Source organism: Gadus chalcogrammus, chromosome 14, assembly GCF_026213295.1.
Source record: "Gadus chalcogrammus isolate NIFS_2021 chromosome 14, NIFS_Gcha_1.0, whole genome shotgun sequence".
In the NCBI taxonomy this organism is placed as follows: Eukaryota; Metazoa; Chordata; class Actinopteri; order Gadiformes; family Gadidae; genus Gadus; species Gadus chalcogrammus.
Genome location: NC_079425.1, coordinates 23,090,243 through 23,105,646, shown reverse-complemented (window position 1 = coordinate 23,105,646; position 15,404 = coordinate 23,090,243). Strand labels below are relative to the sequence as shown.

The 15,404-nt window shown below is 49.0% G+C and overlaps 2 protein-coding genes across 6 annotated transcripts in view; one reads left to right on the top strand and one right to left on the bottom strand.

Annotated features, from left to right (window-relative positions):
* Positions 1-3,801, top strand: part of LOC130403049 (SH2 domain-containing adapter protein F-like) — an 81,420-nt gene extending 77,619 nt beyond the window's left edge. For all 3 annotated transcript variants that reach the window (XM_056607169.1, XM_056607168.1, XM_056607167.1), the window contains one exon: positions 3,594-3,801. In XM_056607169.1, coding sequence (XP_056463144.1) covers positions 3,594-3,780 — 187 coding nt within the window. In that variant the 3' untranslated portion in view covers positions 3,781-3,801. The remainder of the gene's footprint in view (positions 1-3,593) is intronic.
* A 6,208-nt stretch (positions 3,802-10,009) lies between these two features.
* Positions 10,010-15,339, bottom strand: LOC130403051 (ubiquitin-like protein 7). Of its 3 annotated transcripts, none has more exons than XM_056607173.1 (11): positions 15,176-15,248; positions 14,650-14,830; positions 14,141-14,260; positions 13,949-14,034; positions 13,566-13,650; positions 13,395-13,452; positions 12,759-12,892; positions 12,400-12,449; positions 12,138-12,314; positions 11,498-11,611; positions 10,010-10,437 (listed from the first exon to the last, which is right to left on the bottom strand). In XM_056607173.1, exons 2-11 carry the CDS (start codon positions 14,822-14,824, stop codon positions 10,297-10,299), a joined length of 1,140 nt encoding a protein of 379 aa, XP_056463148.1. In that variant the 5' UTR covers positions 14,825-14,830; positions 15,176-15,248; the 3' UTR covers positions 10,010-10,296. The 3 variants fall into 3 exon arrangements, with proteins under 3 accessions (XP_056463148.1, XP_056463147.1, XP_056463149.1); XM_056607172.1 differs by having other exon boundaries at positions 10,012-10,437; positions 15,236-15,339; XM_056607174.1 differs by lacking the exon at positions 11,498-11,611 and having other exon boundaries at positions 10,013-10,437; positions 15,236-15,339.
* Positions 15,340-15,404: the final 65 nt, after the last annotated feature.

Here is a 15,404-nt window from a genome sequence, read left to right as displayed (position 1 = left end):
TTTCTTCAGACTTTCTTCTTTATTTCTTGCTGCTTATTTTTACCCATTCCTTGCTTTGTCTCTCTCTCTCTCTCTCTCTTTCTCGCTCGCCCTCTGGCTCTTCCTCCACAAGAGCTAGGTATGTGCTTTTATTTTTCTTTCTTTTCAGCTCATGCACACACACACACAAACACACACACACACTCACAAAACTAATAACATGGTGCTCACTGCAGGTATGAGGACAAATTCTTCTTGCATCACCGCCGACCAAACAACATATATAACACGCTGTTAATAATGGAGTGGAGCAATGTCCTTGTTCAAACAGAACTGATGGACGCTGCTGATGTCCCAGACACGAGGACAACAGACGCACTGTACAGCACCAATGGCTCTGCTCCCTCCCCGAGTTGTTTGATTCTGATGTATATGTTCACACTATAGCTGCATCGCGCCACAATGTAGTGCATCAAAGGTAGGCGCTAAGTTATAAGGCCTCAGAGCACAATACGGTTTAACCCAAAGTTGTAGACCGCAACACGCAGGATAATAGACCTCCCGCCCCCATCTTCCACTTAAACTGAATTATGATTCCACAATAAATGTCAACAAACCGATGAATGGCCTGTCTGCTGGGAAGCAGCCCCACATTAAAAATTAAGATCTCTCTCTCTCTCTCTCTCTCTCTCTCTCTCTCTCTCTCTCTCTCTCTCTCTCTCTCTCTCTCTCTCTCTCTCTCTCTCTCTCTCTCTCTCTCTCTCTCTCTCTCTCTCTCTCTCTCTCTCTCTCTCATTTATATATATAATATATATAGTTGTCTCGGTTTCTGTCCCAGTTGGGCTGAAACCAGATAAGCCTAAACAAAAAACAGCCAGATAAGAAGCGCTGACTGGGGAATCAGCCGGGACTCTAAAAAGGCTGCCAGTGATGTGTTTGTCTTTTTAAAGTGAATGTCTGTAACCTGAGGCCTCTTTTTTTCCGTGCGTGAGCATTCATCACTCGTACCTCTCGCAGAGCAGACTAAAACCTAAAGCGATTGCGCCGTCGCTCTGAGACTAGGCGGCCGGGGTATTCCCAGCTCTCCGGGTATCACGATGATCTGGGCTGGTAATGGCTTCTTCTGCGGCAGGAGTCGGAGGCGCGGAGACATGCGATAGCTTTGTTTACATCTCTTTTTATTGCCCAGACGGCCTGCAGAGCTCTCCCACGGTGCGCCTTGAACAGAGGAAAAGTTGACAAATTCTTGCATGACGGGTGTGCTGTCGAACACGGTGCTTAGTGTTGCATTTTAACATTTTATTGAAAGGCGCAGTCTGTAGGATTTACTGGTATCCATGATGGACGTTGGCGGAAATGGAAAGCGAATATTCAGAAGTGGATATAAGAGGCGTTGTGTTTTGGATACCTGAGAATGAGCCCTTTTATATCTTCTTAGGGAGTGGGTCCTCTTCCACGGAGCCCACCGTCTTGCATCATGTTTCAGTAGCCCATACCGTAGCCCATACCGTAGCCCATACCGTAGCCCATACCGTAGCCCATACCGTAGCCCATACCGTAGCCCATACCGTAGCCCATACAGTAGCCCATACCGTGGCCCATACAGTGGCCCATACAGTGGCCCATACAGTGGCCCATACAGTGGCCCATACAGTGGCCCATACAGTGGCCCATACAGTGGCCCATACAGTGGCCCATACAGTAGCCCATAAGGGACAAACGGCTCTAGAGAAGACACATTTTTATAAAACGCTACCATAAATGCTGATATATTTTTGAATGAACTGAATAATAATCTCCTACACGCTGTACCTTTAAGAAGATTCTCTAACTCTGAAATGTATGGAGTCAGTCTTCCCCCACCCACAAGATCGTTGATTGGGATCCACATTCCCGACTCAATATCAATTGATTTCGATAGTTCTCAACGCTTTTGCGGCAGGAACAAATGGACTCAACGATACATAATACATGAATACAAAGTGGTGCATAAAATAGCTATAAGCCGGAGTAACAGGAATCCATGGTTGTGTGTGTGTGTGTGTGTGTGTGTGTGTGTGTGTGTGTGTGTGTGTGTGTGTGTGTGTGTGTGTGTGTGTGTGTGTGTGTGTGTGTGTGTGTGTGTGTGTGTGTGTGTGGTTATCTTCGTGCTTGTTTCATCCTACGCCCGCGTGATGAAGCACTCTGCATATAATTAGAAGATAAGTTAGCATAGGGCTCGCTCTGCTCATGCTAAACATGGCTCCGTGGCTGGTTCCTGCTCATGTTGACCCCCCATACCCAACACTCATACGAACAAAACACCTAAAAAACACCCTCCTCCTCTGTTAGAATACATTTTGAATCAGGTCCGGTCTGCCAATGTTCACCGGGAGATGGACATGATTGACGGCAGAGGAAGCAATCATTGCCAACTTTTGCAGCAAGCGAGAGTCAAATAAAACCCAGAGAAACGTCTGACAGGTCGCCGATAATCACCTGGAATAACCTGAGAGGAGTGGATCCCGGAAGAAACTCACAGAAACTCACAGGAAGCCTCCCCCCCCCCCCCATCCTGCAGGCTGGGATTACCCGCCTCAACGTTTTACCAACTGCTTACAAGATAAACGTCCGGGAATCCGCCAAACATCTTGTACTGAATGTTGACATTCCTGCTCTCCACTCTCCCGCCGCTGCAAAGCGATGTCTGTGCCCGTGGAGGCTGTGTGACGCAGATAACGCTGACGGGGCCCATAAGTCACTGGAGGGGGGGGGGGGGGGGGGGAGGGGTTGACTCTGATGCTGACCTGATGTGTCGTGTTGGTGAAAAGGAGATGGTGATAAATGGGGCGCCTCAGGCTCTTCCTCCACGTCTCTCTGCTCTTTAATTGAAGTGCAGATCTTTTTTTTTCTTTTTTTACGACCCCTTATCTTTTTTTCTCCGCGTTCGGTCCTGAGTGTGTGCTAGACCTGTAGAGAAGCGTCTTCTACAGAGCGCGTGGTTTGGGAGCATCGGGGGGGAAGTGAGGTGGCGCGGCAGAAGACACCGGCGCTACCCTGCCGTGCTTATTGATTCCCTGATTACTAGCTATTGATTGTTTTTGATCAGCTCTCAGCGAAGCCCTTTGATGGCGCTAACATGTGTGATACTCTGAACAGGAGCCGCTGAACGCAGTCATTAGCCGGCATTAGGGCACACTTCCCTTCGGATGACGCAGCTGTAAAACAGGAACGCACACTTTAATATCTGCGCTTCTATTAGGAGCCAACTACTCACAACTTATAACATACCAGAACTATATTAAACCATATCTTTGAATGAATTATGTTACTTTATTCCATCTTTCTCTTTCCAGATCTAAACTAAACTATTGCCTTCCCTCTCCCTCCCCATTCGACTCTCTCTCTCTCTCTCTCTCTCTCTCTCTCTCTCTCTCTCTCTCTCTCTCTCTCTCTCTCTCTCTCTCTCTCTCTCTCTCTCTCTCTCTCTCTCTCTCTCTCTCTCTCTCTCTCTCTCTCTCTCTCTCTCTCTCTCTCTCTCTCTCCACCCTCTCTCTCTCTCTCTCCACCCTCTCTCTCTCTCTCTCCACCCCCTCTCTCTCTCTCTCTCTCCCCCACCTCCCCCCCTCTCCCAGGAGCAGCCAGGGCTTCATGCACATGAAGCTGGCGCGCACCAAGGAGGGCAAGTACGTGCTGGGGCAGAACAGCTGCCCGTTCGACAGCGTGCCGGAGATCATCCACTTCTACTCCAGCCGCAAGCTGCCCATCAAGGGGGCGGAGCACATGTCCCTGCTCTACCCTGTGGCCATCAGGACACTATAGTTCCACAGGGTCGCCCCCCCCCCCCCCCCCCCCCGGCTAAACGTCAACACAACAAACAGCCCCTCACCACCACCAACCCTCTCATCACCCCTGCTGAACCCACTCGGACCACTTCTCCACTTTATGGTCACCCTCCTCCTCCTCCTCCTCCTCTTCGTCCTCCCCTTGACACCCCCTGCTTCTTCATGTCCTCTTCGTTCTGTGATGGGTGGAGGGGGGAGTGGAGCTGGACAGAGATGTGTGTTTGTCAGTGTGTGTGTGTGTGTGTGTGTTGGGGGGGGGGGGGCTATACAGTGACAGTGAACTCCAGAGAACTGCGTGGTGTGCAGACCCTGCGGCCCTGATTACAGCCGCCTGCTCACCACGCCCCCCCCCCCGCTCCGGTTAGCTCATGCCTACTCGTCACAGAACTCGTTTTTATTTTTGTATTTTTAAGTACGTGTGTATATATATTTTTTAATTTATGACAGACCTTCCTCCCTTCATGACACCACAGTCCGACGAGTCGGATGGCCATTTCCCCCCCCATCCCCCTGCTCTCGTATGAAACAGTTTTGTTTGTTTGTTGTACTCTCCTTAGCACTTGACACTCTCGGGGGGGGAGAAGCGCTCTGGCCTCTCTTCTCCACCGGGCTGCTCCTCGCAGCTCGAAAACACTTTGGTTTCTGAGAGTGCATATAACCATTGGCTTTCTCCTTTCCTTTAAAGAATGGCTTTGTTTGATTTTCTCATTTGGCGAGGCACTCTGCTGATTCCATCAGAGCAACGCGTTGATCAATGTGAGCAGAGGGGCGGGTCTCCTGATCCTACGGCCGTGTAAAACGAGCGGAGGCGGGTGGGAGGAACGTCGTCCACACTGGGGCTCTCCTTCCTCTCGCACCGCGGCCCCTGTGTCCTACCGCGGGCCCCTGTGTCTCGTACCGTTGCCCCAGACGCGGGCCCCATACGCGGGGTGTAGAAGCAGCTCGTGAGTGATGCGTCTCACCCACGGGACGCGTGCAAACGGATGTCTCCATCCTGTCCGGCCCCGCAAGCCGTCGGGCTATCCGTCACACGAGTTGGCGTCGTTGCGCATGGCGACTGTAACTACGGCAACGGTTCAGCCGCCGTGTAGCGGCGCGTGATGGATGGGGTCGCCGCTGTCGACCCGGAGCCCGGAGCGAAGCCAGAGCCGGTCCAAACGGAGCGAACGACCCTTACTTTTACCTGCTTAGCGTGGCCAGCATCGGGAGAATGAAATATGCCTGCATTGTCTACCTCAGAAAATCAATTTCATTCGCCCGTCCGCAGATCAATAGGTACGATGGGATTGCGTGGTATTGATCTGCTCTCCCGTCTCCATTTTCAATTCCCTTAAAATGACATCATTGTCTTAATGTTGTTTTAGCATCGACGGCCTCTGCCATTTTATTTCTTTTTGGATTTGTACAAAATAAAAAAGATGATAAAAAGTTATTATAAACAGATTTTTTTTTTTTCAGATCAGCATTTGTATGTATAGTCACTGATATATTGTGATGTCCGTAACAAATGTTTGGTTAATGCCTTATAATGCATGGGTCCAATCAGTCCGGTGGATCAGCTGATTTCCATTTCCTGCTTCTTTGGATGACTGTGCTGTGACATGTAATTTATTCTGGGGTAATTCTTCCTGATGTTGTGACTCCTCATCCTTCTTGCGCCGAATCGTGATCGTGTTTGAGTTCGGGTTCTAAGTGTCGGGATTCCCCGACAGGCCTCTTCTACTGTGGTGCTCTGCGTTTTCTTTTGGTTTGGTTTTCTTTGTTGGAGATCTGGTAACACTAGTTTGCCTCTGTGGCCTAGCTACCTTGAGAATGGAGTCATGATGTGTCCTGACTCCTGACCAATGAGATTGTTGCGGGACTGTTTTAGCGGAAGCCCCCCGGACCAATCACAGCATGCTCCTGTGTCTGAAATGGACAAGCGATCACCGCCCCCATCAAGCATTAAAACCTCTCCTCCATGGACCTGTTGCGCTGTGTGTGTGTGTGTGTGTGTGTGTGTGTGTGTGTGTGTGTGTGTGTGTGTGTGTGTGTGTGTGTGTGTGTGTGTGTGTGTGTGTGTGTGTGTGTGTGCTGCCCTGCCGGTACAAACCAAAGGAGGAAACCCTCTAAGTGCTTCACAGTTTATCGGCTTAATAAATAGGACCTTGATCCAGCCCAATTACTTCATTATTTATTACATTTAACATTTGCATTATTTATGAGTATTATCGATCCATTGCTGCCATGGCTAGACTAATTCTGCATGTGTTAATCTAAATGCTGCCACACAGCAAAATCTAATTTTGATCTGGAATCCATGCTGTCATTTGCAAATAACAGAATTTGCAATTGATTATATTCTGCCATTTTTCACATTGAATATCGCAAATTCAAAATTTAAAGCAAATAGGAACATGTGGTGGTTAATCTGACAGAAGAGGGCCAGACAGCCAGTCCCTCACATTCAGAAATACTACAGAGAAAATCCATGTGAACATGTAAAATAAACTCACTGGGTGTGCGTGCGTGCGTTTGTGACTGTGTCTGTCTGTGTGTGAGTGTGAGAGTGTGTGTGTCTAATCCCCAATTGAAGCTATTGCCAAAGGGGGACATTATGGTTTGTGCGTATGTCTCTAGTCTCCTTTTAAACACATAACAGTACTTTGGAAACGATGACTGGTACAAAGTGTGGCTTCAGTTTTATTATCAATGGAAAAGAATGTGAGCAGACAGGACGGGCCGATGTCGTAAGGCTCCGGTCAGTGAGCTGAGTGGTAAAGGACTGGTTGTCTGTGGATGTTGCGAAGATGGCTTTACAGAAAGGTGTATGGACCTAGCCATTACATTACGAGGCTAGAATATGAATGTTTACTCGATGACTGAACCAACCAACCCTTTCTCCTTGTATTCTGGATGGTTCTGGAGGGATCTCGCTCTGTTTGTCTAAAGAGAGATCTAGGTTTGAGACGGAGCAAGCTAAGGCGGAGGCGTCTTAAGGGAAAGGATGGAGAGGGTAGAGGAGGTGGAGGTGGAGGTGGAGGGGTGGTGTGTGGGAGGGAGGTGAAGGAGGGGGGCTCTCCTGGCGGATAATGGGCCATTGTTTCGATCAGCAAGCCCCTTTGTCATGTCCGTTTTTCATTTTGAGTCCCCTCTCCCCTGAGAAGTGTCTTAAATCGTGTGTGTGTGTGATGACTACATGCATGGAGGGATTACAGCGTTTAACCAGCCTTTAGCCATCATCGATCTGCTCTGTGTGTTGATGGCCACCGACGTGTGGCAAAAGTGGCATGTATGTGTGTGAGTTTGTGCGTGTACATGTTGTTGCTACGTATGTACTGTATGCACTACTAGAACATCTCTGTAGGGTTCCTCACGGCCAAATGTATATACTGAATGTATCGTACGGGGGGCATAGAGGCATCGAGGTTCCAATTAAATAAATGCATCAATAAAGTTTGGTTTACGAGTCTGATTCTTGTCTGCATTTTATTTCTTGGGTCAATTTTGCCGACGACTAAAATGTCAGTAACCTTGCATTCTCCCGGTCTTCCCCTCGAGGGTTCTTCCAGTTTCCATAGTGAACCTTGGAAATGAGTCGCAAAGCATGGCCCCATTGTCAGGAGTCCAGCGCTGGGAGTTCAGGCAATAATGATGAGAAGTGCATCAATAGCTTTCCCTTCATCCACCCGGTGGACGTCCTTGGAATATATTTAAGTATTTTATTTGTTTCTCAGCTTTTTTCCCTCCCCTGCCTCAAGGTTTTTGTGTTGCTGTGTCTGCTTCACAATATGGCAACAAAATGGGGTCCCCGCTGTGCTTAAATCATCGTCTATTTATTTGTTCATGAAGTCAATTAATTGCTCTTTTTATTGAACGATGAATATCAAAATCTTCATCTTAAAAACCGAAGTGAGTATTAATAATGTTGGTGACTACTTGTCTTTGTTTTACACACACACGCACACACACACACTTCTTACCATGATCTTACACAATAAACACAACCTGGACCCTGACTTTCGGAGCGCAGTTTACTCCTGGTGTAGCACTAGACCCTCATGGTTTTGATAATTTGGAATTCCCATCTCATGGTGCCTCAAACCACACCAAACTCCCAACCAAAAGCCATCTCTCACCGAATACCTCGTAACAAACCAACCATGCACCTCAACTAATGCATCGATGGAAACGTCTGAGAGAAAACATCGCAACTCGGGGCACCCCGGTGGCTCAACGGGTAGAGCTCGACCATGAAGGCTCAGTCCCCCCGCAGCGACCCGGGTTTGAATCCTGCCCGTGGTCATTTGCTGCTTGTCCTCCCCTCTCTCTCCCATACCTATCCGTCTGTCTCACTCTATCAAGAAGCATACAAATTCAAAAGAAAAATGTGTTGATGTGCATCTCTTTGCAATCAATCAAACGCAGCGCATTAGGCAGCCTTGCGAATGCACAGCGTCTATCCTCTCTCTGAGCTGATGGGGTCTTCCTCCAGAGAGCCCCAGTCAAGGGCCATGCTCACCTGGGACGGCCGCAACAAAGCAGGCAGGACAAAAGAGCGCTAAAAAGGGATGAAGATAAAGAAAGCGATGAATAGACCCCCCCCCCCACGGCCCATCACCAAATCAATTCATATTCTGCCCGGGCAAAAAGCAATCTCCGGTAACAGAGCAGGTGTTAATAACGCAAGAGATGGCCCTTTCAGAAGACAATGCAAAAAGTGAGGGGATGGTATTGGATCAAGCGCTCTATCCTCATGCCCCGTTCACTGGACGTGACCCCAGCGGAATTGAGTTAGTATTGTTTAGGCAGTCTGCGAGCACGTGATTAGGAAGGCTCCTTATGTCCTGTACTGTACACTGTCTACACTATACCCCGGCCTGCTTGCTAAACCTCATTTCCTGGCGCTTTTTATACGGCTTCCCCCTGTAATCAGGGGGCGGCAAACATTAAGGCCCGACAACAATGGGCTTGATGAGCTCTGCGTTGGTTTGTTCCGTGGTTGTCAAGGCAACCGTAAACACACCGACGTGGAGGGGAACAACATGTGAGGTCCTGAAGCATGGGAGTCCTGCCTTACCTGTGATGAAGGGCTGTGTGTGAGCAAGGAATTGAGTGCCCCGCAGGGCCCTGGCAGCCATTTTGTGTCTCTAGAGTGCTCTTACAAGCACAGATAGAAATTCACAAGTCATCTACACACGATCATTTTCCTCCCCCCCCCCCCAAGCTGATCCGATGACGTCATACCACGTCGGGAGGGAAGGGGTCCAGCTACATCAGGGGCCGCACAGCAATCAGGAATTTGACTGTTGTATTGATCTGATTTTTAACAGATTCGTCTAAAAGCTATGGATTTGGCTGAGAGAAGCAGTTAACGCGTTCTAGGATTCAATAATTTCTAAATACATACATTAAATGTAGAAAATAGACAATATAGATCCCTGATTGTTTTTTCCCCATATTGGATTTTTTTTTTTTACCAGGTTTAACCAGGTCTTTCATTAGAAAGAAAGAAATGCCTTTATTATGCTGTTGTTGAGCATGACGCCTTCCCCTTGGCACTCTGCGAATGTATTATTTTGAAATAGCCTTGCAGGCAAGCGGGGGAGGAAGTTGTCCGCAGGTGTGTGTGCGCGGGCACGCACACGCGCACACACACACACACACACACACACTGGGGAGAGACAGACGGACACTTGAAGCGCTTTTAAGGGTTCCGCAGCGCACATCCAAGGCCAAGCCGCTGATGGAGCTGTCGCGCGCAGTAATAAAACCAGGTAATTACTGCAGATTGACAATGGAGGCCTACAGTGGTGCGAGAGAAGGAAACAAAGCTAATTGGCTTCCGCCTCCGCTATATTTGAGGCAACAGAGAAACAAGCTTTCTGACAGTATTGCCGATGCTGAGCATCGTATTATTGGAGGCTATGTGCAATATATCCATGCACTGCTTTTAGAATATAGCCTTACTTGAGTGTATTTTTGGATAATATTTAGTATAAGCACAACAGCGTGTATAGTTTAAGAGTTACATTTTTTATAAATAGCTCGCCCGGTGAAAAACAAACAAACGCATGAATAAAAAAAAGATGCAGTTGGGAAAGCAAGTTCTAACGAAATGCTGCAGTGCCATCTAGTGGACACTTCACGAACTGCACGTGGCGCAATAGAGCAACTACCATAAAACGAGGTGAGTTGTCGTCAGTTCAGATATATACGCACTCCGTTCACAAACGCACGACAAATGAGACTGAATTTTCGTACAAATCGAAAGCAAAGTTAGTTTTTTAGTTGCAGTCAGTAATTGGGCAAACTATTTTCACACTCAAAATAGCATCGTCGCCTTTATTCAAAGTCTCCAACGGCCAGTAAAAAATGAAAACACACAGTTCACTCCAGTTTAAACTCGTCCAAAGAAAGCTAAGGTACGTCGAAGGACTGGGTTCCTCTGGACCCCCGTGGCCGGGCTGTTCCTCTGTAGAAGCCACTCTGTTCCCCCCGTGGGAGTGGGGGCTCACAGCCCCGAGCCGCCGGCGAAGATGAGCTCCAGCGCCCCCTGCAGGTCCCCGTCGGTGGCCTGCAGCACCCGCAGCATCAGCTCCTCGTCCTGGATGCCCATGTCCCGGAGCTGCTGGATCTGGGACTGCCAGCGGCCCTGGAACCCAAACCCCACAGTGAGTCTAGTGCTCGTTACACCAGCCAGGACCCCAAACCCACAGCGAGTCTGGACCTCGTTACACCACCCTGGACCCCAAACCCCACAGTGAGTAGTTTAGTGCTCGTTACACCACCCTGGACCACACAGTGAGTCTGGCCCCAAAACAGGGTGGTGTAACGAGGTCTGAACCTCGTTACACCACCCTGGAACCCAGACCCACCGTCAGTCTGGACCTCGTTACACCACCCTAGACCCCAGACCCACTGTCAGTCTGGACCTCGTTACACCACCCTGGACCCCAGACCCACCGTCAGTCTGGACCTCGTTACACCACCCTGGACCCCAGACCCACCGTCAGTCTGGTCCTCGTTACACCACCCTAGACCCCAGACCCACTGTCAGTCTGGACCTCGTTACACCACCCTAGACCCCAGAGTCCCACTGTAAGTCTGGACCTCGTTACACCACCCTAGACCCCAGACCCAGCCCCAGCGTCAGTCTTGTCCTCGTACCAACAGTGAATCTGGTCCTCATTACACCACCCTTTACACCACCCTTGACTCCAAACCCACAGTGATTCCAGTTCCTAATTACACCACCCTGGACCCCACAGTGAGTCTGGTCCTCATTACACCACCCAGGGTACCGGCAAATGCCAGCATTATTCTTATAATCTTTTTGTTTGCTCGTATAGGCTTTACATTCTCCTTATTTTCTGTACTTTACTTTTGCTGTGAGCCCAGGATTCCCCATCTGGGATTAAGAAAGAACTTCTTGGCATCTGTAACACTAACTTGTGCACCAGCCACTGGTGGATGAAGACATGTACTAGACACTTGGACATTTTACCCCGATACTTCGATAATGAGAATCACGGAAGCGTATGACTCGAGCATGCGCCGACAAAACATTTGAGAATCTTTGTTATAATACACGTGAAGTTGAGCATGTTCTGAAGATGCCATTCAGTCTCCATCCAGCTACAACAGCACAGCTCCACCGAGTTAACAACAGAGAAGGGCTCTTCCGAAGGAGCCCTGAAGAAGGGGAGGTTCACCTGCAGGGAGGACATGTTGCTGGCCTGCAGGGCCTGCTGCAGAGCCTGGCTGAACAGGTCGTTGCTGACCGGGGTCCCGGCGGGCATGGGGGACACGCCGCTGCTTGCGTCAGCCTGGAGGAGCAACAAGCATCGCGTCGTGACTCTCACACACGCACACACACACACACAGGGAGCCGTATGCTCGAGAACTGCCGTCGCTGGACTCAAAAGGTTAAACGCTTCGTTTGCACTATATCTGATCGTCCATTTAAGGACTTCCTCCCCTTCCCCCCTGGTATTCTGGTATTGGGCTGTGTGACTTAATAGACGCTGCTCTGTATGTGATATCTCTATACAGGCATCCATGGCTCCGGTGATCCGTCACTATAGCAGCCATCGTGTTGCCGTAACGTACGGCAAACCTTTTATCGCTGAAAAATAGGTTTCATTCTTTGCATATAAAGGTCTTCTTCTTCAAGGAAATATTCAAGAGAATGCAGTTATCCCAAATACCTCACGGTTTCTGAACTTAATTCAGATAGTCAGTAGCATATCGCTCAATAATGGCTGCAGCTACACCGCGAACGTCAGGCATCGAACCCGGTGCCCTTCGACCGGGAGTCGAACGCCCTCCTAGGAGGGGTCCGGAGGGCCTCACCTGGCTGGTGGTGGTGGGCGTGGCGGCGCTGCTGTCGGGGGTGCTGGCCAGGGCCAGGGCGGTGGCCAGCTCGCTCTGCGTGATGGGCCGGGGCCCCGCCGCCCCGCTGTGGCTCAGAGACTGGGGCCGCCCCCCGATGGGAGCGCCCCCTCGGCTGGAGGGGCCCGCTTGGTTCCCCTGGGGGGGGGGGGGGGACACGCGTGTGTTAGAGAAGGTCGATAGAGGTTGTGGTTCACAATGATGTAAAGATGCATTCACTCACAGACTGGAATTCATCTTCATCGTCCGACATGCCGTCAAACATGAACCCTCCTGTGCGAAGAAAATAGTCATGATTTAGTCATTTAAAGCGGCAGTAAGTATAGATATAGATAAAGGAAGCAGGTAGAGGTTAGGAGGCTTTTTGTCTTGAGGACATCCCAAAACACTAGAAAGGGCTTTGTCTTAACACGACAATGAACTAGAATGGGCTTTGTTCTGATACACCAATAAACTAGAATGGGCTTTGAACTAACACACCAATACACTAGTAAGGGCTTTGTTCCAACACACAATTCCACTAGAAAGGGCTTTGTTCCAACAAACAAGGCAAAGGCATTAAAAAGGCTCTCTCTTGCCCACCTGGCATGTCACTGTAGGAGCTGGCCGAGACGTTGCGGGAGGAGCTGCTGCTGGCCTGGGTGGGCATGCTGCCCGCCACCGAGTGCAGAACCAGGATGATGGCGTTGACCAACGCTGGGTGGGAGCTGATTAACCTGATGGAGGCGGAACAGAGGACGGTTCACATGCCTGGAGCAACACTGCACATTGTGGGGCGGCATGTCGCTCAAGAGGTAGAGCGAATGTCGAGGTGTCCCTGAGCAAGGCACCCCACCCTAACTGCTCCCGACGAGCTGGCTGTCGCCTTGCATGGTTGACATCGCCGTCGGTGGGTAAATGTGTGCATGAATGGGTGAACGTTAGGTCATATTGAACAGCGCTTTGAGTGGCCGCTGGTTAGAAAAGCGCTACATAAACGCAGTCAATTGACCATTTCACATAGTAACTTTGTTGGCCTGTAAAGGCCAGAGTAAGCTCTCCAGTAAGTATGAAGTAAGGTGGCTGGTTTGGTCGTTATAATCGGCCTAATTATTACAATTTTATGTATGCCCTAAAACCGAGCACTTGCAGATATGCGTGTTTACCTGTGAGGAGAGTCTGCAGGAGTACGCTATTACCACTTGACTCAGGGCCCACTTAAATAACACCAGTACTCACATGTCCAGCATGCTGGGGTCGGCGAACTGAACGAAGAGATCCTTGTCTTGCAGAACCCCTGCGAACACACGTGCCAGACATGTGATGAAACAAAGGACTTGATTCTAGCATTGTGAGAGAAACCCCATCTCATGACGTTCCAAAGGCCAAGCAGGAACCACGTGCTCTTACCCAGAGCCACCGCATCCGACTTAAGGCCCGGGGTGGCCACGATGATCTGGTCCAGAGACTCCTTATTGGTCAGCATTTTAGTCACCTGGGAAGGGGGAACACGATTTACCTATGCTTGTTTCTTACTGCGGGCAGATTGCTGCATTCTGCTTCTTCACAATACAAATAATACAGCACAACATGGTCAACATTGGTTTGCTGCTAAGTGGGGTATAAAAACAACACACAAACAATGCTATCTAGTGTTTGATCTGTAACTAAATGTAACTAGGCCAAGTCACACAGTATTGTGGGAGTACCTTAACCAAGCCTTGAATAATAGTGTACTATATTCAAGTACTATACTCGCAGTCACAATAATGCATATCCATGATGGTACTCACAGAGTCTCTGTAGGCCGTGTTGACAGAGTGCAGAGCCGCGTGGAAGACTCTGAACTCTCTCGCTGCCGTGGCCCGGTTCACAGGCTCTGAGGGCAATCAGGAGACACGTTTAGAGTAACACTGCCCTGCAATCCTGCACACTGCAAACTATATACAACATCTCCATTTTCATATGCACCAGCAGCGACATACCTGGGTTACTGTCAGTCTCTGGCCAAGTCTTTTTGAGAATGTGAAGGGTCGACTTTGGTTGAATTCCATAAGCGTCCAACGTTAGGTCGTCTTTCAGTTTGCGACCACAGTGGACAAGCTCTAGGAAACCACAAAGTAAAACAAGCTCACTTAGCAGGTAAAGCTAACTGCAGGACATAACAACATATGGCAACATACAGCTCAACTGCATGGTTGTAATGCTGGCGTCAACAAACCTTTCGAATTTAGATAATCAACTGTTTTAAGGGCAGGTGATAATTACAATTTTCATTTAAATTGAATTTTATTTATTTTGTATAGCCCTTAATCACAGGTACAGTCTCAAAGAGTTGAACAGACCATGTATTAATGACAACGACAGGAATGAATGAAACAACAAATACTAAAAAAACAACACTAGATGCTGCAGGTTAGAAAGACCAGCATCGTTTGTGTAGGTCTACTACCTACACGAGTAGTAGCTCTACTGGGCGGGTTGTTGAACTGACCTATCAGGTCGGGGTCGTTGACGGAGTCCGGGAGCTGGGCGGCCACCAGCTGCTTCAGGGTGGCGACCCGGTACTCCCCGGGGGGCACGTCCCCGGGCATCATCTCGGGGAAGTGGAAGGTGGATTTGGGCTGATCCACCACCTTCAGCGATAGCTGCCAGTCCACCGAAGTCATCTCCACCTGGGTGGCGACACGGAGGGACCGTGGTCAAAAAACCCGACCAGTGTTAAGCAGCTATATTGTCGGGGACCCCCGATCACCGGTTCAGGGGGAGGGGGCTTCACCTTGCCCCGTTTAGGAAGTACTCCATACTAGAACAATCTGTTATGCCGCCGACATGATGGTGTACATTAATATTATATATCAAACAGTGATGTTACAACATGTGTCTGTTATTATGTATATTAAACAGTACATTGTGTGTGTTATTGCTATTAGATGTGTGCTCTTTTTTTTTTTTTACATAATGGCTGGTTGGCTGGATGGTATACAACACGAACCGCTAAATAAAACCACCCCACTCACCAAAACATGCAGACGGCAACAATAATAGGGAGTTATAGCGAGGTTGTATCGCTTACTCACCAGTGTTGTGTTGACGTCGTTCATTTCTGGGTTTATCACGTGGTCCAAAGCACCGAGACACGTGATCAGCTCAGCCAAAACCGATCATGTTTATTCGCTTTCTTATTTTCATGTTACATTTTTTTTTATATTACAGACAATTAAGCCAAATCAGAAAATACATTAGGAT